Below are 12,470 nucleotides of genomic sequence, written 5' to 3'. Positions count from 1 at the left end.
GGAGGAAACAAGTAGAGCACATTCAAAATGCAGAATAAAAGACTAATTTCACCATAAATGTGTATAATTTCTCTCTGTATATTTAGTTTGACACATTTACTCTGGTGTTGCTTTGGGTTTGACCACTGACAGGCAAAGACAGTAAGCAAACTGGTGTTTGATGCCTTCAGCAGATGTGAGCATCCCAAGACCCTCAGGAAGATGTTTTTAAAATGCTAAAGAAGCCTGAGTGTATTTAATAACCTGGCACAGAATATAAACAGTAGGCTGAAAACATTAAAATAGTGTTCAGACATGGACTTTATGCATTTAACATTAAATACAAAACCTTCCCACAATGTAACCGACCTGGACAATAGGACGGTATATTAGTGCCACTGAAGATTAAAAATAAAATAAAAACTCAAAAATGTTTTGATTAATCCCAGACTTTCTATCCATTTGCTGAAAAAGAAAAATCAGATTTTTTTTCTAGAAAAACAAAAAAAAGGAAATCTCACATCTGAAAAGTAAATAAAAAGAGCTAAAATTTTGTGATTAATCTCAGAAATTGTATACAGAAAAGAACATTTCTCAGAGTTGAACATTTGTAAAAAAAAAAAAAAAAGCTTGATTTGAAATTTTTTTTATTTTTGAAATTGAATTCGTAACTTCAAGCTCAGAAAAGTCCTTGCTATTATTTCTGTAGTGTTTATTGCAAGAATTTTTTGGCAATTTGTACAGTATTAATGCAAATGTCAATCGTTTTGAATGTCCCTTGTCAAATTCACCTCCGTTATATGAACATTTATCAAGATGTGTAAACATTTCACTTTAAACTATGGGTTTCTGTTTCTAGAGTAAATAAATGGCTAAATCTGGCACTTTTACAGGATTCAATGTTCGCCAATGTGAAAGCAACATGGACCTGGCGCCACCCAGTGGCAACAAGGAAAACTAAGTTTCCCCAACAAAAACACAGAAACGTACAGAATCGACTTATAATTTTATTTTCCACTTCATGCATCAAAAGCCACAAAAACCAAACTGCTGATGTTAAAAACTATGCACATCTATACTGTTATGATAATAACGACGGCGCTTAGAGTGTAAAACTGGTAGGAAAAGTCACATTAAGGTTTCAACGTTAGTCAACCTGGACGATTACTAATTAAGTTAGACGGAAAGACCTAGTTTAGTTAGAAAAACTAATAGTTTCAGAACACATTAAATGGATTAAAATGAAACGAAAAGGGTAGCAACAAACAGGAGATGAACTCGTGATTTGAGTATTAAAGTTACACAGTGCAGAGTGGATAAAACAAGAACAGCAAACTGTACAAAGCTCCCGTTAAGTTGGAAAAAATTTGATTTAGCTTAAATTTTTATTAAAACAACGCAGAAAGAGTAAATTTGGAGATTCCTGCATTTTTAGCCTTTTGTACTGAGCTGATTTGGACCAAAACAACAACATTTTCCCTTTTACACACTTTTTCTTCTTTTTAATCACTAAATAAAATCAGTTTACTTTAAAACTTTTCACATTTGCCTTTAATTGTGCTTGATGAGAACAGAAAGAAAAGAAAAAGTGACATGAGATAGCTGTTGTTAATATTGCACTACTTTACATCAAAAGACCAGAAATGAAATAAAATAATTAAAAATAAGGTTACGTATGGGTAGAAATGTAGCTCAGTGGTTTTCTGTCTCAGCTTGCCGACAGAGGAAAGAAGTTTGCAACAATCCAACTTCCACTAAAACGCTCTAAAGTGCATCAAATCTACTGCTTTCCAACAGGTTCAACATGGAGGAACACTGCAAAAACAAAATATTACCCCGTATTTTTGGTCTAAATTCTAGTGCAAATATCTTAGTTCACTTAAAATAAGACAAAACTAACAAGTGACTTTTCAGGAAGATATGGTACTAGATTAGTTTACTTTAAAACATTATAAGTGAAAATAACTTGCCAGTGGAACTAATACTGGGTTGCTAGGCAACGGGCTGGGCTAGGCTGGGGTTGCTAGGTAACGGCGCAGTAAGAAGGAATTATTCACCTTAAAAAAAAAAAGCTCCTACATCTTTCTGAAAAGTTACTTGTAAGTTTATTTTGTCTACCAAGATATTTGAACTGGAAACCAGAGCAGCAATACTTGGTGATGTTTTGTGTTTTTGCAGTGAGGAACTCTGCAGTCTAAAAGGGGGAAAACGTCAAATTTCAAAGCACATATTGCAAAAGATACTGTGAAGGAGGGCAACGTTTCAGGCCAGATGAGTATTTTAGGAGAAACCATTTTCACTGAGAAATGAGTTTTGCTGACGGAGACTTTTTCCTTCCTACTGGTAGACCTGAACATGGCCGTGCATGGAGGTCGTGTTCCCGCCGCAGTCCACGTACTGGTACATTTCCTGAGAGACCTGCTCCGCGTGACCGAAGTACGACGTCGTTACCGTCACCCTGAAACAAAAACAACACAAGGAGTGATTTATGCACAAGTTTTTCAAGTTTAGCCTCAATGCAGTGCTTTTTTTAAAGTGGGCGGCCATCAGCGGGGTTGAGAAGGTTGCAAAAAAATTAAATAAAATTGAATACCATTAAGTTTATCATAATTTTTGTTTTTATAAAAAAAATTGTTTGACAAAAAATGTTTCTAGCAAATTCCTGAGATTAATCTCAAAATTTCAGAATTTTATTACATTTTTTTTTTTTTACTTTTCAAACACAGATATTTCCAAGTTTTTAACTCAAACATTTCTGAGATAATTCTGATTTTCCTTTAGCAAATTTCACACTTTCAAATTCAGAAATGTCCATTTTTTCCCTACTAGATTTGAGGCCAATCTCAAACTTTCTGAATTTATTTTTTAGCAAATTTTCAACTTTTCAAATTCAGAAATTTACAAGTTTTTCTCAAAACTTTCTCAAATTAATCAAAAGTTTCAGAATATATTTTTTTAGCATTTTTTTTTATTTGAAATTAAGAAATTTCTATGTTTTTTTTTAATTTCTGAGATTAATCTCAAACTTTCAGATTTAAACAAAAAAAATATTTAGCAAATTTTTAACTATTCAAGCTCAAAAATTCCCCCCAAAAATCTTTAGGAAATATTTGAGATTAATCTCCAAATTTCTGAGTTTTTTGGCAGAAAGTTTTTCCTCTTTTTTCTTTCTAAAATGGCCCCAATACGGCATCGTAGTTTAGTGATAATAAAAATCACACTTCTTTATAGGACTGGTGTCCTAAAGAAGCCGATAAAGTAGAAATGTTTTCCAAGAGCCGTATTTATGTTTGTGTGCCTGTGAATACTGTGTCCTGCAATCACTGAAAAAGATATATCATCATAAAAGTGTTTCAAAATATTGTGATACATCCAATTCCATATCTCTCACATCTAAATACAGTAGTTTTTCTTGAAGGATGGATAAATCCATTTTATTCCCTTGTTAACGCCATAAAAAAATCACATTTAGAAACAGATAAATGAAATGTTTCAAGGTTTAGCAGCAAATCTAATGAAAAGCAGCTGCAGACGTTCTGGATTTCTCTGCTTCTGCACTTCAGTGTGATCATATTAAGATTCAGACCTGCTGCATGACTTTGAGCAAATAAAATTAGGTGAGCTAATTAAGCTCTGGAGAAATGTTTGCTTTGATAAAGATGATGAATGGAGGAGGAAGCAGAAGTCTTTGGGCTGCTTCGGCTCCAGGCGGCTCTTCGACGTGTGTGGGTGCAACAATGTGAGCGTGGAGGAGGAAAATATTCGGGACTAATGAGACTCAAACAAATCCCTCACTGTTACAAGAACTTCAAATTAAAGCCATACTTACTGCATCATGACCACTATGTTGTGGACTTTAATAGTTGGTAAGGTGCAGTAATCACTAAAGGACAGAAAAAACAACTTAGAATGAAACATAAAGAATTTACTGATATTTAAGATAATCCGGATACTCACAACATGTAGCTCATCTCATCAGCGATGGTTGTGGGAACGGTGTAGTCAAGCTGCATAACACACAAGACATTTAGAGAACTCAGCACAATTAAACACACCAATAACTTCACAAGCTTGATTAAACATGTAAAAGAACAACATTAATTTGTTCAGTTAGTGCAGATAGGAGTAAAACAGCCAATCAATAATCAATAATGGCAAAAACAACGTAAAAATAAACTTCAACAAACTGTCTTTGAAATGGCTCAGAAGGTGCAATTATTGACCCTAAATATGATGCAAAATGAACAATAAATCATGTCATCGCTCAGAGCGCCAAGCATAGAATTAGACTGAATAGATCTGCTCTAATGGATTATCACGATACCCGATACAGATGTTTTTTTTTAAATATCAGAATCAGTACAAACATTAACATCAGATTGATGCATCTGTAATTTTGAGAGCAGAATCCTTTGATTCTGCTCTCAAATCCTTTGAGAGCACTACCTTCACTACCTTCTTCCAGTGCTTTGAGATCCTTTGAGAACTTTTCACACTCAGCCTACACTGCAAAACAACATCTCTCCAAGTATTTTTGGTCGAATATCTCAGTACACTTGAAATAAAACAAAAAACTCATAAGCAACTTTTCAGCGAAATAAGGGAGCTTTTCCAAGAACATAATTCCATAACATGGATGAAAAACTAATAGTTTCATTGGCAGATTATTTCACTTCCAAAGACATTTTCCCCATTTTATAAGCCAATGGAACCAAAACCTTTTCATGATTATACATTTGATTGGATTTTCTTCACTGTAGTGGCTTCAGGTGACTGCGACTCCATCTCTGAAACGCTGCTGCCGTTGACCAGTGTAGCTACTGGTGTTGGGCCTACCTGCCGTTCATCCAGAGGCATGATCACTGTCGTGTTGTTGAATTTGGTTTTCCCAATCACCGTCTTGGAGAACTGCACCTGCGCTGTTATGTTGGTCACAGATATGGCGTAGTAGTTGTTATTAGTGATGTTCAGAGTGTTCTGTTGGGAAGAGATTCAAGTGGAAATAAAGTTATTCTTACACAAAAGTCGAACAAACAATTAAAAAGCCAACTTTGGTTGGTGGAATTTATCACACAACGTACATTTTAATCTAACATGGTGAGCATTTTGACAAAAGGAAACCCAAGGTTTCCCCCAGAAAACATGGTGAGCCTGGCGGTTGGGCGCTACAGTAGTCATTCATCCTGTGGCCCGTCGCGTTTTTAAGTTAAAAAATGTTTACAGTTGGCAGGAAATTTGAAAATATCACTCGATAATTATGTGTTATTGAAAAATTGGAAGGTTAATACATCATCACCAACTATAAAGTCTTAAAAAATGCAAACATAAAAAAAAATAAAAAAAAATGCTTATCCCGGTGGGAACACAAGTAAAGCCTGGTGGCCCGCCAGGCTTATAATACACCGGTAGGAAACCCGCTTCTAAAAGAGGAAAGACCATATATGGACAAGTGTTTTCTGTCAGAGTCAACAGTACACAGTACACACTCAGTGTCTAATTTATGACACATAAACCAAACCATGTTTTAATGAAAGGTTTGGTTAAAGTCTACCAACTACAACAAATATACGGATTCAGGTTTGGAAGAATTGTTGTGAGGAGTTCAAACTGCGTTTTTACTCTTTAAATAATAATAAATGTATAAAAGTCATTTGCTAAACAAATTCAATAAGGTTCGATTAAACTGGTTTATTTTCTTTTGTCTACACACTTAAAAGGGGAAATGTTTTAGAAAAATGTATAATGTTCTGCCTTTTGGTTTTGATGATGCTGTATATCTCAGGCTTCTACCCAACTACGTGTTTTTTATCTGCGCTTTGTGTTCTTGCCATTGACAGAAATTTAAATATTGTTTATCCATTTCTGTACTAATTCTGTCTTTTTTTTTTACCATTAGCTTCTTTTGTTTTGCTTGTTTTGTTAGCATTGTTTGTTTTTCCATTTCTGTGTTGTGTAGGGTTAGGGTTACCAAAACCTGATATAAGTCTTCAGTCTGGTGCTTTGGCCTCAACTAGCCTTTTTTTTTTTTGAAGGACAATTTTGTTTACAGAAACTTCTTTTTTTTTTTACTTTCATTTCCAGTTTTTAAATGTTCAGAATTTAAAGTTTACTAATCTCTGGGAATCCATTTTGCAATATTATTACATTATCAATATCACTACAAAAAAAGTCTTACTAAGTATTTTTGGTTTAGTTACTAGTGGAAATGTTAGTACACTTAAAATAAGAAAACTAACTCAGAAGCTGCTTTTCAGGAAGATATAGCAGCTTGTTTATAATTCCCTAATATTGATGAAAAAGTATTAGTTGCAGACTGTTTAACTTATAACATGGGAAAAATGTCTCGTTACAAGTGAAATAATCTACCAGTGGAATTAGTAATTTTTAATCAATATTAAATATTTTTCTTAAAATAAGCTCCTATTTCTTGCTGTAAAGCTACTTGTGAGTTAGTTTTGTCTTATTTCATGTGAACTAAGATATTTGCAATAAAATTTGGCCAAAATTGCTTGGTAAGATTTTGTATTTTTGCGGTGATATTGCTTGAAAATGGTTTCAAAACAACATTTATTACAATAATTTCTGGCCCAATTATTCGCCCAGCAAAATTTGTTATTCTGACAGGCCTAACATCATTCATGGAAATGTTAAAAAGGACCAAAATAAATGAAGTTAATTCTTACTGTAATGGTGAGATAGACAATTCGCTGCTCCTGATTATAGGAAACGTAGGCAGACTTGACTCCGACGTACGTGACATCGATGGAGCGCGGGAAGAGGAAGAAAACGGCGAGGCAGGACAGCAGGAGGCAGAGAGCCACAGATATGGTGACATACAGCTTCCTGGAGGAGAAAGGAAACAAGAAGTGATGCTTATGGCTTCACACCTCTTCCTACTGCGGCTGCGTTTTCATTTCATCAGACGGAAAACTACAACAGCTAATCCTTAAGACGGGGTCAGAGTGCAGACTTACGTCCTGCTTGGCCGCAGCCTTTGGTCGCTGTATGGAATCAGAGCCACGAGTTGATTCTCCTGACCTGTTAGAAAAACAAACGGCTGAGTGTCCTGCAGCAGACTTAGTAAGAAACAACATTTTACAGTAAACAGAACTTAATGCTAAATGTTCACTGATCTGATATTAATATCTGCACTGGCCCCAGTATTTAAAACATTCTAGATATCTGTGCCAATGTGCCAATCTATAACAGCTCTATTCATTTATGACATCACTCTTTTGTACATTATATTTAGAATAGGGCTGTCACTGTAGCAAATTTTGCTGAATGATAAATGATATTTGTTTTGAGACTAAACTCTCAATTTCTATATTTTTTAAGGCAGTTTTGGTTTAAGTACTGCCATGATTGTTCTTTTAGCAAAAAGGCCCTTTTTCTGTATAGTCCAGCTAACAATTGCTAAAATAGTTGATTAATTCAGTAAACGATTAATCATTTCAGCCCTAATGTATGTAAATGCAAATCTATATATTTTGGTGCAGCTTTAGCTTAATTACTGCTCTGGGAATGTTGATTTTCAGCAAACGGCCTTATTTGAGTCTTTATGCTCCAGTTAATGATTAATATGATTAATCGATTACTAAAGAGAGCTGCTTTGAACCATAATGAATGAAACGTTGGTCAACATTTTGATGTGACCAACATCAAAATGTTGGTCACATCAACATTTTGATGTGATGTAAAGCATCACATCAAAATGATGCCTTGTTGCTCAAATGTGCTATCCAATTAAATTTGTCTGACAGATTAAATTAATGATTAATTCAAAAATCAATTAATCACAATTAATCATTTCTGGCCAAAACACAACATGTAAATCTTAGCTTGCATCCCAGATGTTTAACAACCTGAGATTCTCACTGCAGGCACCAAAACGCTGCGTTACATAATTACACACAATCCACTTCAGCAGCTGCTGGTCAGGACCTTCTTGCTAAATACGGCTAAACAATCCAGCCTTGTATGAAATGAAGCGTTTACCTCGTGGGATTCTGCCAGTACCCTGACATGTCGGGCACGTGACGCTGTCCCGTCCAGTGAACTCCACGTACGGGAACTGAGACACGTCTCCGTGCTTCCCATCGTCCTCCGTTTGACCGTCTCTGAACTCGCCAGCAGCCGTCAGCGCGTCTTGACTCTCGTCTTTGCTTTTGGACAAGTGTGACTGGCCCTTGCCCATGGCTGCTGCTGCTGCTGCAAACAGAAAAGATAACAGAGCGAGAGGAAGTGAGACAGAGGAGCATGACGGTTGACTAACAACGTGCCAGGGAATCATTTGGATGTGAAATTGGAACTTGGACTGATTCCAGGAAATATTTCCCAGGAGAAGAAGCTGCAGCTGGTGCAAATGAAATGATCCTCTGTGACACTAAACACTGAGCTTATTATAACATCAAATATTTCTTGGATGTTCTAGTACTTTTGTTATTTCCCTCCAATTTCTTAGGTGAATTCATCACAGTACAACAAAATTAACTCCTGAGTCAGTTTGTTTTTACTGACAGTCTCATTAATGACTAAAAACGTTTCCGCTTCAAGTTTTTTAACATATTCATACAATGATGGCAAGTCTGAAGCAGTATTTTCTAGTATTTAAAATAACACGAATTGCATAATTAAATTTGAATTAAGTCATAGTAAACAGAAGAGCCCACTCTTCTTTTTCCAGGGCTTATTTAAATGAACCATAAATGTACAAAGCAGCAGTTTCCACACTGTCAACATGCATTAGATAAGAACAAAACTGGCTCTCCCAGATTCAGGAGATGGAAAAAACAGAAAACTCAGCCAGGTGTTGCTAATAAAATGCACTTCAGTAACTGTTCAACAAGTCCCAGCAAATTCACCTTGAAATCATGTTGAACAAACTGAAGCTCCATTTCAGCCTCAGTTAGCATGTTAAATATTAAAGTTCATGACAGAAATGTTAGAAAAAGATTAAAAAGTTGAAAAAAAATGCCTCCGTTTGGTTTTAAAAATTCAGGATCAGTATTTTTTGAAACTATGAGCTCAAAGTGTAAATGTTTGGCTGTAATCCAGAGCATTATGCTTGGAGAAAAATTATTTCTGATCTCCAAAAACACCCCAATCCAACTCTCAGGTGTTTAAGAGTCTTTATAAAAACTAATATCTCTGCCACATCCTTTAAAAAAATTTAAAAAACAGTTTGGTGAAAGTTTGTTATAAATATGCCAAACCTATAGGGGGCAGTGCAGCACAAAGCTGAAACGTGTCAGCCAATCAGATTGCTTCAAAACAACCATGACTTCCTGTTAGAAATTAAACATGGCTGCAGGTTTATTTTTGTTTTTAATACTGTATTAGAATATAAAGTTATTAAAACAAAACAATGTCGATGGGGAATCATGTCAAAGTAAATGGATTTATTGGTGCATTATTTGTCACATACTCTGATGTTAATTACATTAAATATCAGTTTTTTCCATGTAGACATACAAACACAAATATGTCTCCACTTTGGTCAGAATTATTAAAAATAATCATGTTCATGTATATTAATAGAGTTTTCATGTGGCTGAAAATGGCTAAATCAAAGTTTTCATTTCTACTCCATCTTTGTTTAATATGAGTGCTTTTGTACTCTTCAGTTTAACTTTAGTAAGCATGAATTGACAGTCATGGATAAAGTTTCCCATGACTGTAGTTTATCTAATGAAGAATTTCCTTCTCTTAATGAGAAAGTTTGGTTTAGAAAAATGTCATCCGTTTATTATGGGTGTATTTTTATATTTCCTAAGAAACAACTGAAAGTGGTCTAAAACCAATCTATCTGTGGTTCATGTCTTCCTGTGTCTGTTCCCTGTCAGACACAGGAAATGGCAGCTCGCTTTTAACTGGGTTCTGTTAAAAGGAAGCCGTTTCTGTCCACTGCTGCCACATGCTTGCTCAATACAGAACATTGCTGACACATCAATGACTTGATCCCATTAGCTGAATTTCCTTAGGCTGCATGCTATCAAATCTAAATTTCCCTCCAGTCCTCAAAGCTTGTCGTCTTGTCCAATGCATTTTTTATTTTTATTTTTATAAATAATATGCCTTAGACAACTTGTCTTGTAAAGTTCCTTTAGGTATCATTTGTTGTGAGTAAGAACAACAAACAGTTCAATTCAATCATTTTAAATTTAAAGTTTTGTAAACAGGGCACTTTTTTAAGTCATATTTACTCTAACAGTTCAGCAGTTTCACCTTTGACTTTTCTAACCTGACATGCATATTTGCACATTTTTACTTATAAATTAATTTGTATTAGAATCATATTTGGCTTTATTAGGAAAGTTTGTGCAAACAGTCAACAATAAAAATATAATTAAATTAAAAAAAAGTCAAATTTTTTGTGATACAAAAAAGGAAAACAAGGTTCAATTTGTGCAAAATTTGTATAATTTGGGCATTAATATACTTTTTCCCCATTGTCATGTAATGTTTCATTCTGTTTCTACATTGTGTTATATTTTTATCATGTAAAACACTTTGAACTGCTGAAATGTTCTAATGAAATGAGCTCGATATGTTTAATGTTTTGGCTTGGCCATGACAAAGCCCTGATCTTAATCCTATAGAGAAGTTGTGGGCAGAAATGACTCAAATCGGTTACACCGGTTCTGTCAGGAGGAATGGGCCAGAACTCCAGCCGTTGAAGGAAAATCAACAAATTTGACCTAAGTCAAAGAGTTCAAAACAACCTCTCATTCTGAAATCATGTAATGTAAAAAAAGTTATATTCAGTCATTTAGAATATTACTAATTTTTCAGATTAAAACTGGCTTGATGTAATATTCTCATTTGTAAATGTTTTCAATAGCCGTAAGTGGAAAACCAAAATAATTAATTAAAATATTTTTTAAGTATTTGTTGATATTGTCACTATGTTGTGAGAGTATGTCATAATACAGAATCTGTGGAAAAAAAGAAAAAAAAAAGTCACACTACCTTCTTCCAGTGCTATTTAGAAACAACCAATCAGAGTCCGGAGGGTCTTGGCGCCGTCAATAACCGCTCCTGTGGCGCTGCAGCTAGCACAGCCTGCCAGGCTAGATAACATGTCCGCCAACGACAGTGAATAAACAGTTTTCCTGAAGCAGTAAGTTGTTTCTTCACCATTAGCACATTTAGCAGCGAATGCATTAGATTGATTGAAAGCGTTAATACCCTCCTCCTGGCTCTGATTGGTTGTTTTTGGTTGGGACGACTTGGGTGTGCTGCATTTCCTCAAAAGGTTAAATGTTTTCACAACATACTGACATGATATGGTGACAGTTTAAACAAATATGTAAAAAAATTTAAAAAAACTTTACAAAAGTTACATTCTGCAGCATTAGGAGAACCTTTCAAAATTAAGTGGGCTAAAAATTAATGTTTTAAAATTAGTTACGTTTTTATACAGAGTCAGTTGAAACATAAATTTACAAATTATGAAAGGGAAAAGGAGGATCTCAATATTTCTAATTGTATCCACCATATCAACCTATCTTACTTGTAAAATTCTGATCCAGTTTTTGATTTTGGTGTGCCATTATTATTAGCTGCCCTTTACAAACTTTTCTAGAAGCGCCTCTGCACTTTTGACTATTTTTGTGTGGAAAATGTGGAGTTAAAGCCTCGGCTCTTCCCACTTAACAGCTTAATAGGTTTAGTCCGTTGTAGTCTGCTGATTATTAGGCCACACCAACCTTTGTCGACCTCATTCACTGACAGTTTTAACTCATTTCAGCCGGACATATATAATACTGAGTGATGAAAACAGGCTGTGGTGTGTCCGTTTGCTGTTTGAATATTAAAACAAACCAGGCCTCCGCCATGCTGCTGCCACAGGAGCTAACCAAAAACACAACGTACCGACCAGCTGGGGAACAAAAGAAGAGCTAAACCTCTTTTAATCTCAACACTAAACGCGACTGTTATTTTATTTAGTTTATTCGTCCACATTTAGAAGAAACAGACTATTCTTTGGAGGCGTTAATATGACGCTCAAAATTACATTTCACGACTAAAATGTTTGCTCGACGACGCATGTCGCGCGAGATTAGCCGCTAATCCAAACCGTTAAATATAAATAAATGAAAACTTACACAGGTGAGTTTTTCTTCAAACGTAAGGTCTTACCTTTGATGGGTTTTATCCGAACGCGTCTCCCATCCGCTGTAAATGCTCGCCGTTTGTTTGGGTTCACGCAACTGACCAGAATAAGGCCGGCAACGCCCCTCGCCTCTCCTATTGGTCAGGTCACTGCATCAGAGCCTCTGATTGGTCAATATCTGCAGCAGTAGCTTGAGGCGAATCATTTACTGATAAAATTTGAGTAACACCTGCAATGACCGCCACATTTTCAAGCATGATGAGGAAGAGCATTGTTGGCAGAGCAGTTTCACAATCCATTTTTTTTTATATTATTTGATGTATCAGCTTTATTTATTTGTTTATTTATTCATATAGCATTCAGTATTTTCATC

The 12,470-nt window shown here is 35.2% G+C and overlaps 1 protein-coding gene across 2 annotated transcripts; it reads right to left on the bottom strand.

Annotated features, from left to right (window-relative positions):
* Positions 1-973: 973 nt before the first annotated feature.
* On the bottom strand, positions 974-12,257 carry tmem106ba (transmembrane protein 106Ba). 2 transcript variants are annotated; one of them, XM_008430961.3, is made up of 8 exons: positions 12,124-12,257; positions 7,978-8,190; positions 6,954-7,017; positions 6,663-6,822; positions 4,816-4,956; positions 3,937-3,986; positions 3,809-3,862; positions 974-2,437 (listed from the first exon to the last, which is right to left on the bottom strand). In XM_008430961.3, the coding sequence occupies exons 2-8, from the start codon at positions 8,174-8,176 to the stop codon at positions 2,317-2,319; spliced, it is 789 nt and encodes a 262-aa protein (XP_008429183.1). In that variant the 5' UTR covers positions 8,177-8,190; positions 12,124-12,257; the 3' UTR covers positions 974-2,316. The 2 variants fall into 2 exon arrangements, with proteins under 2 accessions (XP_008429183.1, XP_008429182.1); XM_008430960.2 differs by having other exon boundaries at positions 7,978-8,187.
* Between the last annotated feature and the right edge of the window lie 213 nt (positions 12,258-12,470).

This window comes from Poecilia reticulata, chromosome 16, assembly GCF_904066995.2.
Source record: "Poecilia reticulata chromosome 16, P_reticulata-male-v2, whole genome shotgun sequence".
Taxonomy (NCBI): Eukaryota; Metazoa; Chordata; class Actinopteri; order Cyprinodontiformes; family Poeciliidae; genus Poecilia; species Poecilia reticulata.
The sequence above is the reverse complement of the archived record's forward strand: the minus strand, read 5'-3'. Positions and strand labels throughout refer to the sequence as shown.

What these genes read in the sequence shown, in the direction of transcription:
- tmem106ba (XM_008430961.3), bottom strand. Translation starts at nt 8,176, where the DNA reads ATGGGCAAGGGCCAGTCACACTTGTCCAAAAGCAAAGACGAGAGTCAA. An exon ending in TACTGGCAGAATCCCACGAG is followed by an intron (nt 7,018 to 7,977) that starts GTAAACGCTTCA and finishes TTTTTCTAACAG; the next exon opens with GTCAGGAGAATCAACTCGTG. An exon ending in TGCCTCTGGATGAACGGCAG is followed by an intron (nt 3,987 to 4,815) that starts GTAGGCCCAACA and finishes TGTGTTATGCAG; the next exon opens with CTTGACTACACCGTTCCCAC.